Source organism: Astatotilapia calliptera, chromosome 4 (genome assembly GCF_964374335.1).
Source record: "Astatotilapia calliptera chromosome 4, fAstCal68.1, whole genome shotgun sequence".
Lineage (NCBI taxonomy): Eukaryota > Metazoa > Chordata > Actinopteri > Cichliformes > Cichlidae > Astatotilapia > Astatotilapia calliptera.
The window spans coordinates 10,707,072-10,725,596 of record NC_137425.1 but is presented as its reverse complement, the minus strand read 5'-3'; the positions used below and the strand labels follow the sequence as shown (position 1 = coordinate 10,725,596).

At 38.0% G+C, this 18,525-nt stretch overlaps 1 protein-coding gene and 1 long non-coding RNA gene across 3 annotated transcripts; one reads left to right on the top strand and one right to left on the bottom strand.

The window, feature by feature from the left end:
- Window positions 1-306: 306 nt before the first annotated feature.
- Window positions 307-11,835, bottom strand: LOC113021526 (intercellular adhesion molecule 5-like). 2 transcript variants are annotated; one of them, XM_080300235.1, is made up of 11 exons: window positions 11,729-11,835; window positions 10,854-11,045; window positions 3,910-4,194; window positions 3,496-3,816; window positions 3,104-3,358; window positions 2,732-2,986; window positions 2,299-2,625; window positions 1,963-2,202; window positions 1,607-1,834; window positions 1,208-1,471; window positions 307-1,074 (listed from the first exon to the last, which is right to left on the bottom strand). In XM_080300235.1, the coding sequence occupies exons 2-11, from the start codon at window positions 10,903-10,905 to the stop codon at window positions 875-877; spliced, it is 2,427 nt and encodes an 808-aa protein (XP_080156361.1). In that variant the 5' UTR covers window positions 10,906-11,045; window positions 11,729-11,835; the 3' UTR covers window positions 307-874. The 2 variants fall into 2 exon arrangements, with proteins under 2 accessions (XP_080156361.1, XP_026022068.2); XM_026166283.2 differs by lacking the exon at window positions 11,729-11,835 and having other exon boundaries at window positions 10,854-11,132.
- Window positions 5,188-9,629, top strand: LOC113020555 (uncharacterized). The gene is made up of 3 exons (XR_003272207.2): window positions 5,188-5,347; window positions 7,043-7,178; window positions 8,462-9,629. It is a non-coding gene; the product is annotated as an uncharacterized LOC113020555 (long non-coding RNA).
- Window positions 11,836-18,525: the final 6,690 nt, after the last annotated feature.

The following is an 18,525-nucleotide window of genomic DNA, read 5'->3' as shown; positions in this document are numbered from 1 at the left end:
TCACCTGTAATGACTTGTTAAAGGCCTTTAAAAGGAAAAAGAAAACACATATCCTCATCTTGTTTATTTAAGTATTTATTTAATTAACTGAAAATAAAACCTAAGGAAACCATCACTTTACACTCTGACTAATACTGGGCGACACCCACCTTTTTGAATCAAATCATTAAAGATCCATAATTAAGTTCTGATGCATGAAAATAGGATATTTTGTTTAAATACAGTGACGGCTGAACAAGGTACACAACTCATATTTCAAGACTGAAAAGAAGCTGCCTTGTGAGGAGAAAGAAAAAGACAGCAAAATATAAAAATAAGATTTTATTCCAAATAGAGTACACAACAAGTGTTTCTGAATAAACATTTTAATGTACAGGTTTGGTTAATAGTCCTTAAAATGGCTTGTATGTAACAAAGCAGAAATAATAATAAGACTGTTGTGAAATATAACTCTGGAAAATGAGAAATGTGGAAGTACTGTTCTTAAAGTGAGATTGTCACTTCTATATCGTCATAGGCCAACAGACCTTTTGCTAGCAGGCAAAGTGTGCTTCAAGTGCATTAGCTATGCTAAAGAAACACAAATTGTATTTGTGACAATAAATTAATTGGACTTTAAATTTTAATGTGTTTTTGGCAATGTATTAACATCTGTCGTTCCATACCTTTCAAAGAGATGCTGGTCATCATAGAAAGAGATTGAGTTTGTCTCTCTTTGTTTAAGGAAGTAGAATAAATCCTGTGATTAAAGCTGTAAACAAGCTTATGATCCATTCTTCTGTATTTTAATAAACAGTTGCAGGATTTTGGATCACCTCCCTACCTGAAACCCACCAGGCCAGGGGGCAACATTTGATATACAGAACAGGATTCGTTAAAAATCCTTAGCTTTTCCATTGGCTTGTACACTAGTCAAAGGGATATTTGAGACATTTGACACTTTGACAGGAAAAAAACTGTAATGTCCACGTTTTTTTTGGCAAATGCGACAACAGACCACAAGAAGAATCAGAATGATGATCAATAGAGTGAGCGACACCCAAATGATTGGAAATGGGATTTGACTGCTTTTACCTGTAAGAGAAACAAAATTCAAAACATAAGATTCATTTAATTTCTCAATCCCATGCATTGTTGAAATTGAACATCAGTAATCTTTCACTTTCTACATTCCCATAGCTCTTCTGCACTGAGTCAATAATCATACCTGTTATCATCAGTGTGATGAATCGTGTATTTCTCCCAACTTTATTCTCTGCAACACAAATGTAATAACCAGCATTGGTAGACGTGGCTCTAGTGATAGTGACAGTCTTCTGGTGCCCCTCAGTGGTCATGTTTGAATTCACTGCAGCTGTGTAGATCCAGGTGATGTTTGAGGGTGGGTTACTGTCAGCACTACAGCTTAAAGTAACATTCTCACCCTGCAGTACCTCCTTGCTTTCATTTCCTTCTTTGAATTCAGGGGCATCTGGAAAAAATACCAAATTTTGAAACAGAAATAATATCCTTCAAAATATGTTATCATCTCAAATTACTTATTTTCACTGTTGAAAAATCATAAAAAGACTATATCATTCTGAAAAATTAAAAACTTAAAACTTACACAAAATTTCAAGATACAGTGTGTGTTCAGCTGTTCCATGCGTGTTGTGTGCCCTAAGCAAGTATTTTCCACTATCATTCTTTTTCCAGCGCTGTGGGGAAACCATCTGTTTGCCATCTTTAAGCCAGGTGAGGGTGGGTGTAGGTAATCCTACTGGTTCACAGATACTTTGATGTTTATCATTCACTGTGATCTCATAGTGCTCTTTGCAGGTGAAAGAAGGACTGTCTGTAAAAATTATACAAATTAATTTTCAGAGTAAATAATTGAAAACAAAATATTATCTTGTCAGTACTTTAGTGTGTTTTATCATTATTCGGCTAAAATATAAAATGACCCAGGTCTGATGCACTCACATTCCACTGTGATATGAACTGAGGTGTTGCTTCTGCCACGACTGTTTTCAACTATAGCCGTGTACTTTCCTGAGTCAGTCCTGGTCAGTGGCTTAGATGAATTAAGGATTTTCCCCTCATAGAACCACTGAACAGTGGGAGGAGGGTTCCCATCAGCTTGACAGGATAAAATGCTCTTGCTGAAGGCAGCATTTTCAACAACAGTGACGTGGTCTGGACAAGATTCCATGAATGGTTTATCTAGGAAGGAATATCAACATAGATTAATTTATATTTCATAGATCACAGAGCTGTGTCTTAGATCAGAAACATGAAGTAAGTTGGTGGGAATCTTACAAAGAACAACAGCAGTGTAAGGTGGTGAGGTTACATTAGGGGGGAACTTTGGTCCTTTGGGTCCGAGGTGCAGCTCAGCCTCACATCTAAAAGTTAATCCATTGTAATCTCTCTGAGTGGAGATTCTCAGGGTAGAAGATGCGTTTACTGGAGTCATAGTGGAGTCATTAAATGTATCTGTTTTCACAGTTTCATTGCCTCTGTACCACGTCACTGTGAGATTCTGCACAGGAGCCACATTAATGACATCACATTTCAGATCATACTCTCTGCCCTCCACCATTGAACCATGACCCATGTCAGACACTGACACAGAATCTGGAGTTTCTGTAAATAAATAAGCTAAATCATTGCTATATCATATTAAAAATTTCAATTCATATAGTTTATAACACAATAAAGCATTGTGGACATTGTGGTCACATGTACTTACTGTAAACAGTGATGACTGGACTCACAGTACGCTGTGATCCATTAACCAGAGTAACATAGCAAAAAGGACTTGGAGTCCACTCTTCTAGTTTTTCAACCCTCCAAGTGACAACAGGAGGACGCTCAAATCCTGTACCTCCAAATGGAGCCTCCCAGCCCATTCCTTCAACATCTGTGACTGATGTGCTGCAGTTGATTGAAACTGGATCTCCAAATTTCACAACAGTTTCAGAAGGTGTCAGTGTTAGTGGGCAACCTGCCATTCACAAGCAAATATATTCAGAGTTAGAGATGATTTGGTGTAAAATAAGACATAAGTCAGCAGTTTCATCTAAATCATCCACAATTTTAGATGTGAAGTAAGAATATATACCTCTTGGTTCAACATGAAGATGGATTGTCTTAGTTATGTTTCCCAGATAATTGGTAGCTGTGCATGCGCAGGTTTTATTGCCATGTACTCGAGGTAAACTGAGACTGGTTGTGTTCTCCAACATGTTTTTCCCATCACAAATCCAGTTATACACAGGAAGAGGGTTTCCAACAGCTTCACAGCTCAAGATGATATCAGTGCCCTCAAGTGCATAAGTGTCATCAGCACTATTTTGTGTCTTTAGCTCCGGAGCGTCTGAAATGATAAACAGTTTTTTATCAGTTCTCACATTTACACAATTGAAAGCTGAACAGAAGGGAACTTGTGTTTAATCTTTTTAAAAAATAAAAATAAACTTCTGTTCATGTGTAAACAGCAGGATATTTACTCACAGTGGGCTGAAACTCTGTGTGTTTTAGAAATGGCAGGAAGTTTTGGTCTGTGTGGTCTAAAGTCCAGCTGAGCTTCACATCTGAACTCCACTACATTTTCTTCTCTGCTGATGTTGACTCTCAGAATAGAGGACTCATTTACTGGAGTTTTGGTTGTTGTGTCATTGAAAGATTCTGTCTGGATTTTTTCACTGTTTTTGTACCAGCTAACAGTGACATACTGAACAGGAGCAACATTGATGATGTCACACTGCAGTCTGTACTGTGTTTCTTCTCCTATCACATTCACAAGCTGTACAGAATGAACAACTTCTGGATTCTCTGCCAAACAAAGTTAGATAACAGTTAGTTACTCATGATCGTTGCTTTTAGTTTTCTTAGCATTGCTCTGTATTCATTTCAAATTAAACTTACTGAATGTAATAACTTGAAGGTCCTTGCTGCATTCATTAAACTCATTTAGTTTTACTTTGCACTTGATCGTCACATTCCAATCTGACAGTGACACTGACTGGGAGATAGACATTTGTTTTTCTATGATGCGAGAGGTTTCATTTCCAACTGTAAAGTACATCCCTTTATGTTCAGCCAGTGCTGTGGTGCAGTTTACAGTGACAGGATTTCCTCCATATTCTTCTATGATCTCAGGTGGACTCAGAGTAAGAGGGTTGTGCTCTGGTGGGCATATGCTGTCAGCATCTGTAAATAGACAAGATTGATGTGCTTATTAGGTTTTATTTGTCCTGCTTCACATTTTTTCACACTAAGTATTAATAATAAACAGTACAAAACAAAATCAAAAAGAATCAGTAATATATGGTAAAATGCAGGATATTAAAATGCAGCCACTCATTTGCCTCAACTGTTTTTAAGCATATCCCTCATGTTCAGAGGTTCAGAAATCCTTGAAACATTGACCAAGTGAGGGCCAGTGAGATCTCAGTGCAAGTAAAGAAGGCCAATATTACAATGACAAAGCAAAGTAAATCAGAGATATTAAAAATTTAGTTAAGTGTCCTAGTCATGTGTAATAATTCTTAAAAAGATAGAATACCAAAAGTCCTAAAAGACAGAAAACAACGTTTAACATTTCAAGGACCCTCTAGGATGTTGGCACATTATTAACGTCTACATCTAAGAGACACCTTCATCAGTCAAAACACAGAGCGTTCACAATAAGATGCAAAAATAAATATATATCTTTGGAAAGAAACTGTGCTAAATACTCATTAAAACTAATACAATTCATTTTGAAATTAAAGTGCATTTATATGTTGTCTGTTATTTAAACACTATAAATAAATATAGTACTAAATAAGTATACCCCCTACTGCTTTCACAAGTTTTAAGAGGGTTTATGAGGTTTGAAGAGGCATCCACATGCTGCTAATCAAATCCATGAGGATGTTTAACTGATCATCAAGCAAATTCAACCCAAAGTCAGACTGTACAATGCTCAGATAAAGTCCAATAAAAAAGAGCTGCACGTCAGACTCTACAAAGCCTCACTCAGCATGTTAGATGTTTAAGATCAGTTTATATTGTGAACCAGACTGGAATTATAATTTGTTTTTAACAAATGTATTAAAGGTATTTTAATATTGGAAGAAATCTGCACTGTAAAAAAAAATCCGTAAAAATACAGTACAATCTACTGTATAAACGTGAAGGAATTTTCCGTATTAGTCATTTACAGGTATTTTTCTGTATTTCTCAACTACTGCAATGCATTGTGGGAAAAAGAACCTGAAAAGGAGGGAAAAGTAAGCGCAAGAGCAGCCATTAGGCTTCTTTCAGGCTTCATCTGGATTTTGGATTCTGAAGTTGGAGAAACTGCCTTCAAATTTCTGTGGTAAGTATTAAAACTCATGTTTCGTTTTATTAAAATAATGTTTTTCAAAAGACTCCGTGTTTTTATTTAGAAAGAATTGTTAATTTATTTGTTAACTGGTTTCGGCTGTCTCCAGACAAGTCAGGAATATTTTGCTGACTCATTTTTTAAAATAATTGTTATTTAGGTTTAACATGACTTAAGCTTTATTTTAGTTAATGTTAAAATAATTTTTACTGTGATACCACCAGTTTTGCCCTTCAGTGGCTGAACCAGTTTTCATAAATATTATAGTTAGCTGTCTGTGTCTCTCTGGGTGTTACACAGCTGTGACTGCTAACTAGCTAATTAGCGAAAGTCAGCGATGTGGATAACTGGGAAAGTGAGAACTTCATGGTTCTAGAAATTATTCTAGGACTCTAATAAGTACTGTATCAATACCTGTGTTTTACAGTTGGCTCTACTGTACACTTTAAAGGGTTTCAGGCAAAGTTACACTAACCCTAGTTTAAGCCTCAGACCTTCCTGGCTGACGCTAGCAAATGCTAATGTTAGCCTCTGATTTGGGCTGCTAAAGTAAAGACTTTTAGCTAGCTGACCAGCATAGATTATTTCGGTGGTTAACAGACTGTAGTGGTAAAATTATTGAAAGTATAGTTTCACCTCAGCACATTTACAATTACAGTATGTCTATTTTGTAGCACATAGAAATGTTTAGTTAATATTTACAGACAGACACATTTTCCCTGTAACTGTGTTTTTACTCCAACATTTGTTGAAAATGTAATTTATGAAATGCTGAGCAGCATTTCTTGTATGTGGAATATTTTTGTCACCCCACTGTGCTAATGTGATTAAATACTAAAAATTATTACTAAAAAAATTCAATAATAAATCAATAATAACTATTTCTTGATTGAACTATAATGTTTTTTTTTGTTGTTTTTTTTTGTTGTTTTTTTTGCCTGTCCCATTTGGTTCTTTAGCCATCAGAATTGTTGTCTGAAGACCAACAAGGATACCTAATGGATTTACTTTGCCAAATGGATCATCGTGGCATTGCCGTATTGGTCCATTTGGTCGATCTTTGTATTTATTAGTTATTATATTTTATTTTCAGATGTTACAGACGGGACAGACATGAGTGAGGGATAGGAAAGGGAGAAAGAAAGAGGAAGGAAAGGAAAAACAGAAGGGGAGAGGGACAGTGAGAAAGGGGGAGAGAAAAAAAAATCTCCTGGATCACCTGTTGAGAGAAGAATAGAAAACAAGCAGAAAAAAAACAAAGCAACATACTAAACACAACACCATCGCATTAATCTAGCTAAGTGTAAACAGCAGTAAATACTAAATATTCAATGTTGTTGTGCAGCACGCAGGACAGATGTGCTTCGAAGTAGCAGCCAAGAAAGGTGTAATTTGGGTCTACGAGCAGTGAACACCCGTGTGCATACCTGTGTGGATCAGCGCGCTTGTATTCCAAAGGTTGAACTATAATGTAAGCGCAGTGCTGGTGTGCAGGGGCTCTATATGCCTTGTCTATATCAAGCTTTTAGCCAAATATAAGCAGAGATATTTGTATCTTTCTTAAAAATCCAGATCCTTACAGATTATTTGAGAAATGGATCAACAGCTATCACTACTTGAAGCACTTTAAGTCCTGCAGTGGAAAGATATCCCTTATTTCACCTTTGATCACACACTTTGGTTTTCCAGTGCAGAGCAATGGCCAAGAAAAGGAAAGACTTCCCCGAGTGGAAAAAAAAGATGAAGATACAAGCTGGTGATGATCCAGAGCAGCTGGTCTCAGGAAATGAAGAAAAACCCTGATCACCTTCTCTACAAACACAAGGTGAGTTTAATGTTGTGGTTGATTTAGTTTTTCAAGGTATGTATGTTACTTTAATTATAAACTGCTTTTGTTGCAACAGAATGGTGTTATGTGTATGCAACTCTACGTGAATTATAATCCTTTGTAGGGCTGCGTGATATGACCAAAATCTCATATCCCAATATAAGACGTATCTCTCCTGATAACGATATATATCACAAAATAGTGCATTTTCTGTAAATTCTGTGATTCTCGGGCAACTCGACTTATGTGAAATGTTTTCAGTTGGGCGTCGTGTACCTGGAGTCGAGTGTTTTGACCGATGCATGAAACTATACATTTTTAGACATGAGTTTAAATGGCCGCCATTTTCTTTCTGAGTATTTATTACACGGCGTGCTGCAAGGAAAAGCCTGTTCTAACGTTTGAGTCTAAGGATTATTTTGAGCACCTGACGACTCTTTTTTGCTTTTCATTCGTAAACTCTCTCGAAACTCTTTCATGTGATTCTTGTGTAGGTGGTTAAAGAGGTTTGTCGTGTTCGAGTGGTGGTGGGGACCAGTTTGTGGCATAATTTGCATAGTACAGTTTTCTGGGGCGTGTCAGACTTTTCATAACCAAACCATGTCCATGCTACAGAGGTAGCCCCTCATTTAACAATAAGGTCCTTGATTTCTTTTGACTGGTCCTTCTGGTTCTGCCTCATCCTTGCTGGCCATGCTGGTATTCTCTGTGCCTTCATCTGCGTGGTGACTGTAAGCGCCATTTATAGTTACTTGATGTTTTTATTTGAGGTCATTTGTTTGATGCATATTCTGAAATTTTATGTTTGAGAATAATGTATATCATTTCAGTTTAGTTTGAAAAGTCTCAACAGAAACTTGAGCTTTATTGTGAAAGGTTTATGTGTAAAATAAACAAGCGGACGGCGGAGCCACACGATGGTTTTATCCTCATTGTTGGTAACGAAAGTACGCGTAAAAACAGTCACTTGTCCGTCCATAGTGTGGTTATTTTAAGTATAAGAGAAAGAGAGAACTTTAAGAAATAATATAGCAACTACAGTGACCATCAAAACCATGAAAAAAATATTGCCATAAACAGTTTATTTTGCAACACCACAAAACAAAGAATAGTGTATAATATGAAACGATAGACATTTTTATATCGTAATCTGATATATATCGTCATATCGCACAGCCCTAATCCTTTTTTTGTTTATGTTGTTTATGCTCTAGGTAAAAAAAAATTATAAAAATACAAACTTTTTAAAAATGTCTTGTTGTTTCTCTTTTTTTCCTCAGAATAAATTGCGACTAGTCTCAATGGCTGACACGGAGGAGCAACACAGCGACACGTTAACTCCGACTGCTGCAGTTCCTGTATGAACTGAGCAACTCTTAAAATCCAAGGAAAAGCTGTGTGTATTTTACTTAAAGCTCAGATGGACCTTGATGTACTAACATGCAGGCTGCATTCAGGACTTTGTCACACTGTTATATGAAGAGCGGTAACAAGACTTTGTAGTAATTTGTCTTACTATTGTCTTATTTGTTGTGATTTAGGGTCTGTGCGCACAAGCAGAGGTTTTTGTTTGTAACTGTAACCTCGTTTTCAGAGCCTTGTCTAACATTTAATGGTCATGAAATATGTCAGACTTTTTCCTCTACTTAACCAGCTTAGAGAATTTGAACACCGTGGAGAAAAAGGTGTGCATTAAGGATTTTGAACTATGATGTTTAAGTGTTGTCACTGCTGAGGATTCGTGGACACAGATCCTTATTCACTATGCTGCTGTTTACAGTTTAACTTTTCATCAGAACAAGCACTTCTAATTATACTTTGCTCCTCACTGACAAAACAAGTCCCGTAAATACACTTTTATCTTTAAGTTTGGGACAGTAATCTGTCTTAATTTATTATGTGTTGTAGTTATCATATGGGGAAAAGTCCTGTGGTTATCCATCAGTCCTGTTTGAATAAACCCAAAGTTCAGGAACATCTTCTTTAGATCTGTTCAGTTGTATTCATGTGGCACCACTTAAACAGTCAACAAATTTTGACTCAAGTATGTTATATTGTAAGGTAAAGAGCCCAAAGAGTTAATCTCAGACAAATGTTCACACAAATGTGAATTACATTCACTTCATTAATGAAGTGAATGCAATTCAGTAATCAAAGGTGTTTGGCTATAACTGACTACATGTGTATACTGTATCATAAGTGGACAGAGATGGATGTAAACCACACCTTAACCATTTGGCTGAGGCAAAACTACCACAAGGCAGTGATTCTAACTAAAAGGTACTCTGGATATTATTAAATGTGAACATGTCGTTAAATATGACATTTTTTGTTTGTCAGGTGTCCTGTTTGAAGAAAACACTTGGTAGCCACTTGAATGAATGTAAATAAACACATTTACATGAGTGCAACCTGATTTCAAGGAAATAAAAATGCTCAAATTTGAAAGCTTGTGAGTTATTTTGTTCATGTATCAGCTGTTTAGTAGTTTTATGACAAGATGGATGCTGTCATTATATTTTAGTATAGTGTTTGAGTTAAGGAGAATAAAAGAATATTTAACATTAATTGTACCAATGTTGTTGTGTACGAAGCACAAATTAATTTAAGTTTTAATTTATGAATTTTTGAGTACATGGTGTACTAGGTTGTAATTGCATAGAAATGTACGTTTAAGGATATAAAGAACTATATTTAATGAGTTACAGTGAAAAGAAGTGCTTGGAAATAGTAATATAAACAGAAATTTCAATTTTTCTATTAACGGAAAATATCAGTTAATGATACAGAAAATATACTGTGAATAAACGGAATTTTCTGTTTTATAGCTGAAGGAAATGTCCGTAAATAGTACAGAGAGTATACTGTAAATCTACAGAATTTTCCGTTTTATCATTTACAGAAAGGTCCGTCAAACCTCCGTAAAAAAACAGAAAATGTACTGGCAGAAAATTACCAGGACATTTTCTGTTTTTCTACGGAATATTTTTTTACAGTGTGCTTTAGTAGTGCACTTTCAAACCAGTGTTTTGGTTAGGATGTTTGAAAACACTCTGTATATTTCCTAGGGGTGAAATTCCACTAGGTGGCGTGGTCGCAGCTTAATCATAACATCTCTGACCACCTACACACACACACACAAAAATTTCCCACAACTATGTGAGAAACTGATAACATTGTAAAGAAAGTGGTTACTGCAAGTCATTGCTGCTAAAGGTTTTTTAAAAGCTACTGAATGATGGGGTATAATTAGTCTTTCACAAGACTGCAAAGAGTCCTGTGAAAGCTTTATTTTTCATCAGACTGTAAAGTTCAATATGGCCCACGCTCTCTCAGTTTGATGAAAACGGAACTTTGTACCAGAAGTAACGTTCACCTCTCCCACTTAAAATGGGTTTTCATTTATTCTTTTAAAAGTCAGAGGTTACATTGATAGTCCTTCGAATTCCATTAGTACCTCATTAAAATGGGAGTATTTTATTTAAAAAGAAAACATATAGAAATTATTAGTTTTACCATTTACCACCAAGATACCGAAAGTTAGGCCAAAAAGAAACTCAAAGTTAACTAAAAGGTTTTACTCCTGTCAACTCAATAAAATAAACAACTTTTCAGATAGATACAGAGTTAAGGAAAATCCCTTTGTACTTAAAGAACATCTTTATTACTCACCACATAGTGAAAAGATGAGTATGAAGAAGCTTAGCATCCTCACAGATAGCATGCTTGAACAGCATGCAGGAGGAATAATGAGATGGAAGGAAGTGAGCAGTGTTTCAGGATCGTCCAGACGATGTCCAGCTTAAGGACCCAGGTTAGATGAATATCAGTTCGATGCAGGAGATATGATGTCCGCCTGACAGGCTGGCAGTATCACATGCAGAAAGAAAACATAGAGGAAATTCAATGCTCTTGTGTACAGGAAACACTGTGAAACCCAAAATACTAAACCACATCCAGAGCCAGCGCTTTGTGAAGTAACGGTAGCTTAGTGATGCCCCTCCCCCTATGTTTTGTGCCATTATTCACTGTTCTTTTACAAAGTGTCTAATTTCTACAAAGAAGAGAGAAATTATGTGAGTTTATAGAGAAATACAAATTCTAGCACAAAAATGCACCACAGAAGGCAGATTTGTCAACCTAATCCATTTTAGTGATCACCCAGTTATTCACAGTCGATGTACATGTCATAGTTTTTATGTTTTTAATAAACACAGACACAGAAAGTTTGTTTCATTCTCTCTACACTTATGTGAGAATCATCCACATCATCTTTTTCTGTTTGCACATGTTCAGAATATAACCCTTTTTATGCTGGTTTGGTCATCATGGAAACTTGTTTGAGGGAGTAGGATCCTCCATTGAACGCCATCGTGGTAGTGGCTTTAATAGTGTCTAATAATAGTGTTTAATAGTGTATATGACAGAGTTATTTATTGTATTATTCATTTCTTTAGTTATTATTAGTTATTTTAATTAGTTATTATTATTTATTTAGTTATTTATTGTAAGTGTTAATTCCTGGCTTTCAAAGGGCAAAAGGTCACCTATACTGCTCCCATTTTTGACCCATCTTGTCTCCTCTAGATGACTTTCCACCCTCCCTGAGCTCGACTCTGCTCACACCAGACCCACATGCATCAGCTAGTACTCTGCGGTCAGTCCTGCTATGCCCTTGAGTGAAGGGAAAATATGCATTAAGGGAGGATGTACAAAAAGCAACATGCAAATACAGTTTTATAATATGTCAACATATAGCATTTTGAAATTCAGTAGTATTAAATAAAAACATGAAAGGCATTTTATAAAGTTCCCTTACCACTAGGGAAAGTCTCATAAACAACTTCTCAGTTTTGTTTAAATAAGCAATTGAAAATCTGAGTGTAAAACCACGGTGGTAAGATGGGCATAGGAATCTGAAAAAGTAAAAACGTATGCAAAGAGATCAGCCTTAATGGTCTGTCATGACAGGCATGCTCTCGCAACCACACCATGTGCTCTCTTTCTCTTTAGACATTTGAGGAAGTGGTGAAAAAAAGAAAAGAAGACACTGGAGGAAGTGGTGCAACACAGAAATTATCCACACTTTTGTGTTCTATTGTTCATATCCTGTTCTTAACTGCAAGCTCAAAAGGCAAGTATTATAAAAACATAAAGTCTTTTGTTCAGTGATAATGCTGCTAGCTGTTTTTCTCAGACAGATAGGATCAAAACCAGGGAGTCATTAATGCTACCAGCCTCTGCTGTTTATCTGAGCAGTTAAATAAATTTGACAGGAAATAGATACACTGCTCAAAAGATTAAAGAAACAGTTTGAAAACACATCATAACTCACCGGGAAGAAAATCACAATAGATAATATGTTGGAAATTAAAGGAGGCCACATCATTTAAGGGGAATGACAGTTATCAAGCTATCAAAGTGAAAGAAATGATGTGACAGGCTAGCACATTTTGCTGATACTTTTTTATCTGCAAACAGCAAAAAGATAGTATGTCTCAGTGTGCATGCTTTCTACCCTAATTGAGCACTCAAACCATGTTGTACAACAAGCTTCACTGACACACAAGTTCACCAATCTGTGGGCTCATTCACTATTTTATAAAAGGCTGCAAAGGTAAACACCTCAATTCTAAGAAGGTTTGTAATAGTACAGCATATAAAGTTCTTTTTTGTGTTAAAAAAAAAAACCCCAAAACAAATTCATGATTTGTTTTAGTCACAATACACAGCATTCGTGAGCATATGAGTATGGTTGTGTTTAGCAATTTGTAGCTCCAGGCAAGACATTTAGTGTTAAGAAGAGGAAAATGCTTGGCACCAGGGGTTTGTGTTGCTGTTTTCACTAGCCTAGCAAAAAGCCCTGCCTTGCATTCTCATATCTGCCTCCAATCCCCATGCCATCTACAACACAGATACTGGAAAACAATCCTGTGATTTTGCTTTGTGCAGATATACATCATGACACTACTAAAAACCACTTGTAATGTTGATTTGATAGGTTAGTGGAGCATTCTGCAACTAAGCATGAGTGTAGATGTGTGTAATCACATACACCACAGATGGTGGTGGTAAACATCTCATTCTCTTTATTCTAAAGCTTCTCAAGGACTCCTTGCTCTTTTTCAGTAGTGTTAGAATCTTAAAAAGAAGGCGACTGGAGTTCTTTAAACTCTAGGAAGTTTAATCATCATGTTCTTTAGCTCTAAAGACTATGACCCGGATTACTGAGAAACTACACAGATACAGTTTCAATTTCCCTATCATAAAATCACAATTATTTTTGTTAAACCCCTTTAATAAAGCTGAAAATCTGCACTTCAGTTACATTTTAATTGAGTTTAAATTTTTGATTGTCCAAAACTTTATAGACCCCAACCATATCAAGTTTCAGTTGCAGCTGTTATAACTGTATAGTTGCCATGTTATCAATAATCCATAACTTGTTGTCCAACTTGACTTCAGTGGCAGATATGATATAATTTGATTTTAAAAGCTAGGGTTGTTGGCTTTTATTGAGCAATGACCTGCAGTTTGCACTGGCGCAGTTTGCAGCCAAGTTTGAAGTGACTGGGATCTAAATTACCTCCAAGTCTGATGCCCTGGCTCTCAGCTGGAAACAAGTTGCTGCCACAAGTGGAGACGCTTAAGAGTCTCAAGATCTCAAGAGCAAACAGATTGGTACAGTATCTGTGTTGATGCTGATTTTGTACTACTCTGTTGTGTTGAACACAGAGCGTGGAGTGTGAAGGCAAAGATGTACTGGTCAGTACAAGTTCTAGGTAGTGACTCAGAAAATGAGACCATGGATCCAAGTGGCAAAGGTTAAATCCTCCAAAAGGGGGCTGGCCTCTCCCTTGGAGATCAATCAATCAATCAATCAATCAATCTTTATTTATAAAGCACTTTTCATACAGAAAAAATGTAGCACAAAGTGCTTTACATAGTTAAAAGCAGCCCACCCCACCCTCCAACTCACTCCCCACACTCTCAATACACATATATCCCCCCACCCCCACCCACACACACATACACACACGCGCACACTTAAAGAGTAAAAATTGGGCTGGGCTCGCATGAGCCAAGTGAGGAAACATTATAACAGAGAGCCGTCTGCACCGGGAGCCGGTCACAGACCGCAGCCTCCGGGCTGGGCACACAGCCGGAGGGAGGCAAAGGAGCCCCCCAACCAGGCTGAGAGGACCCCAGAGACCCAGCAGCCACGGTCAATAACAGCCCCGGTGCAGAGAGCGCCCTCCGAGGAAACACTGGAGATATGACGCAATACGATGTATACAGGGTAAAATGATAAAATAAATAAGAACAGGATACAATATAAATATAAATATAAATAGAGTAAGAAGATTAAAAAATGAATAAGAATAAAATCAAGAAATATTAGGTAAATCCTAAATTAATAATAGAATAACAGGATAGAATAAATAAGCATAAAAAATAAATAAACGCTAAGTAAAAGCTAAATTAAAAAGGTGGGTCTTGAGCCTGTTCTTAAAAACATGTACGTTCTGTCATGAATCGCTGTGTGGCAGGCAAGCAGGAGTGGTGGACCCAAAATGCAGAACTCAGACACGGTAGTGAAACTTAAGGCGCAGCTTTATTCTGGGAAAAACCTCGTACAAACTGAACTCACCAAAAGAAAACCAAAAGTCAGAACAGAGGAACCAAGGACTGAAACACTGGAAAGAAACACTAAACTGGAGCAGGAGACCAAACACTAGGAACATAGAAGCAGAACACACAGCTAGTTGAGGGTACAACGCGACACTGACACAGAGAAACACAGGGCTTAAATACACAGACGGCAGTAATCAAGGGATGAGAGACAGGAGGGGAACACACCTGGGAGAAATCACAGCTGACGAGACAGGGGAAACGTAAACTGAGCACACTCACATATGACACAAACCTTCACAATACAACAGGAAACTCAGACACATGGAACCAGACAAGACATTGAACTAAACAGACAGATTCACAAACAGATGGGGTGACACCATAGACAGAGACAGACTCAAAGGCAGACCAAATATAACACACAGAACTCAAACAATAATAATCATCATCATCATAAACTAGAAAATGATAACTAAAAGCGCTGGGTCACCGACCCAGGACCATGACACGTTCTCTGCGGCCCTGAGCTCCTCCGGCAGGCTGTTCCACAGACGAGGACCATACCACTGAAAAGCTGCCTCTCCGTGAGTATGTGTCCTGACTTTAGGGACAATCAAAAGGCCAGTACCAGAGGACCTCAGGGTCCGCGAGGGTTCGTATGGTAAAAGCAGATCTGAGAGATAAGAAGGCCCAAGACCATTAAGACATTTAAAAACCAATAAAAGAACTTTAAAATCGATCCTGAAACACACGGGGAGCCAGTGCAGCGATTCTAAAACCGGTGTAATGTGGGCCCGCCCTCTGGTCTTCGTCAGCACACGAGCTGCCGAGTTTTGCAAGAGTTGTAAAGTTGAAATATTCTTCTTAGGAAGACCAGAGAGCAGGGCATTACAGTAATCAATGCGACTGGTAATAAAAGCATGCATCAGCATCTCCGTGTTGGCCCGAGAGAGAATAGGGCGGACTCTGGCTATATTTTTTAGATGATAAAATCCAATTTTGGTTACATGTTTAACATGTGGGATAAAACCAAGCTCAGAGTCAAAAATAACACCCAGGTTTTTCACTTGTAGCGAAGGACATAGTGAAAATGACACAAGGAATTTGGGCATTTGGGCATTTGGTAGGGGCTCAGAATAGAGCTGCTACTTCTTCTCCAAATTGAAAGAGCCAGTTGGCGTGGTTCAGGCATTAAATCAGGATGCCTCCTGGCCCTTCTAGGCATGTCCTACCACAACCCAGTATCACAGCAAAATGTTTAATGACATCTCAGTCCACCGTGTCCATTTCACGCTTTGGAGATGCAAATCATGATTCATGTTTCATATTTAGACTATTTACATAAGTTGAAACTCCACTTAAGTACCTCAATAGTGTATGAGTTTGTTATGATCCTGTACATGATTTTCTTAGGTTTTGAAATTTAAGAAATGTGTTTATTGTTTGGGTTTTGATTTCTGTTCTTTTTTTTTTTTTTTGGAGTTCTGGTACACAAACAGTTCACAGACTGGGTTAAGTTGAAAATAATGTTTTTATTAAACACACAGACACAGATTAAGTTTGTTTTATTCTCTCTACACATGTGAAAATCATCTACATCATGTCTTACCTTTGCATATGTCCATAATTTAACCTTGTTATGTGAGTTTGATCACCATGGAAACTCTCTTCAGGTTGGTTAAGTAGTGTCCACTCCGATACCACACATCATTCATATTGGATTGGGCACATATTTGATACTACCAGGCTCATTTATGATAATTTAAATAACCACATTAATGGGAAAAAGTCAACATACAGCAGACAGCAATCAGATGGGATCAGTGGAAGTGGAATCCAAACTGGTGAGACATTGTGCCAGGAGAGGGAGTCCCCTTGGATTGCTATGATATTAACCCGACTGTAGCTGTTACCAGTCACTGTCAGGTTCCACATAGAAGCTGTTATATTTAGTTCTAAAGTAAGCAATGTCTAATGAATAGATTATGTAGTAGAAGCAATATTGCCTTCCTCTACATAAATTATAGAGGTCAGTTAGCATTTATCTAAATAAATAAATGCATCAGTTGTTCACTTCTATTGCATGCAGTTTATTAAAGTTTGAGTTTCATTTCTTTATTAGTTCCATACCATCACTGCTCACTCTCTTACTATAAAGCTGTCATTTACTCCCAATTTTTACTTGGTGAACGGTGAACGTAAAGATGTGAAGTTCTTCTCTCTTTGGCCTGGTGTTGGAAATGGTGAGTGTGACGAAGGTGTGCTCCCTGGCTCAGCTGCAGGGAAGGGGTGGTGCAGTGAGTTCAAGGGGCAGTGCCAGAGAGGTTGGTGGGACAGGTGTGTGGTGTTTTAGTTAATGAGCTCTCTCGCTCTCTCTTTTCCTGTGTTATATTTAATGAAGCCGGAGGCTCCATCATTAGGTACGGGCTCAAAATCAAAATTGCTGGTGATATCCAAATCAACACAGTCTCCGTCTGTTTGGGAAGTGCTGCTTGTAAGCAGACTACATGCAAATGATAAATGAACATTCAGGCTCTCCGCAGGTCAAATGCAAAAACGTTCCTGGGTACAAACCATGCTGGTAATTCAAATGTCTAAATACCACTGAGTAACTTGTGTGGAGTATCTTACAAATGTAACAGATGAACTTTTCCAGTCAAAGTGCTGAATAGTGGATGTATTCAAACTGTACTGTAAAGAATTCTTGCTCTGATTTCCCTGATCCAAGGATTCTCCTTCACACTGCCAACATCAATGCCATACATCGTGGTCTGGATGAAAGTGTAGAAGACACAGGAGGAAGGGCTGAGCGGGGCCGGTTTCCTTGAGAAAAACCTCCACGCTTCCTCCCACCTTCATGAATTTCATCAGGTGGTCAGCAGCATTAGATGTGCTAATCTTTGAAGACTTTCTTCCCTTAGATATTGGAGGTAACAAGTTAAGCAGCAGAAGGACGGCAGACACTTCACAGTCCCATACACCCTCGTCAGGATCATGCTGTGCAGAAACAAGCACCTCATCCAATTCTGCACTCTGAGGCAGATTGCAATCTTTGATGATCCTTGGCTTGAAGAGTGTTGGCCACTTGGCGAGTAATTTTGAGCTAGAAGAAGGGAGTAATACAAGAACTTTGTCTCCGGGTGAAAATTGCCTGAGTGTGGCCTCTCTGTTATACAGGCAATGCTGACATTGCTAAGCCTGGAGCAAATTCTCCCAAATCAACCTCCCCAGTGTGTGGATTTTTACTCTCAGGTCCAGCACGGATTGAATTTCATTCTTTGAGGGGCTTGGACCTTCCTCGCAGCTTTCCTTAATCAGGTCGAGCACCCCACGCAGCTTCCTGCTGAACAGCAGTTCAAAGGGAATAAATTCAGCCACTCCAACAACCCAGTCAATAAGTTCAAAGAGGACCTACATTAATGGTAGGGGGCACAAAGGTGCTTTTGGTATGGTTGGCTGGTTAATAAGTTGGCATTCCAGAAAGGATGTGCACCAGCAGCGCACATCCTCTCGGATGCCTGGCCAAAAAAATTGGGTCATAATTCGCTCTTGTCAAACCCCCTATGCCCTGCCCTGCCATGGGGTTATAGTGAGCCACCAACAAGTGGGTGTGTGTCTCCTCCGTGCAAGTGTCACAACTCACTCGATACAGCCTATCTTTTAAAAATACAAAACACAGGTAGGTCCGCATGGCTTCAGGGCACACCAC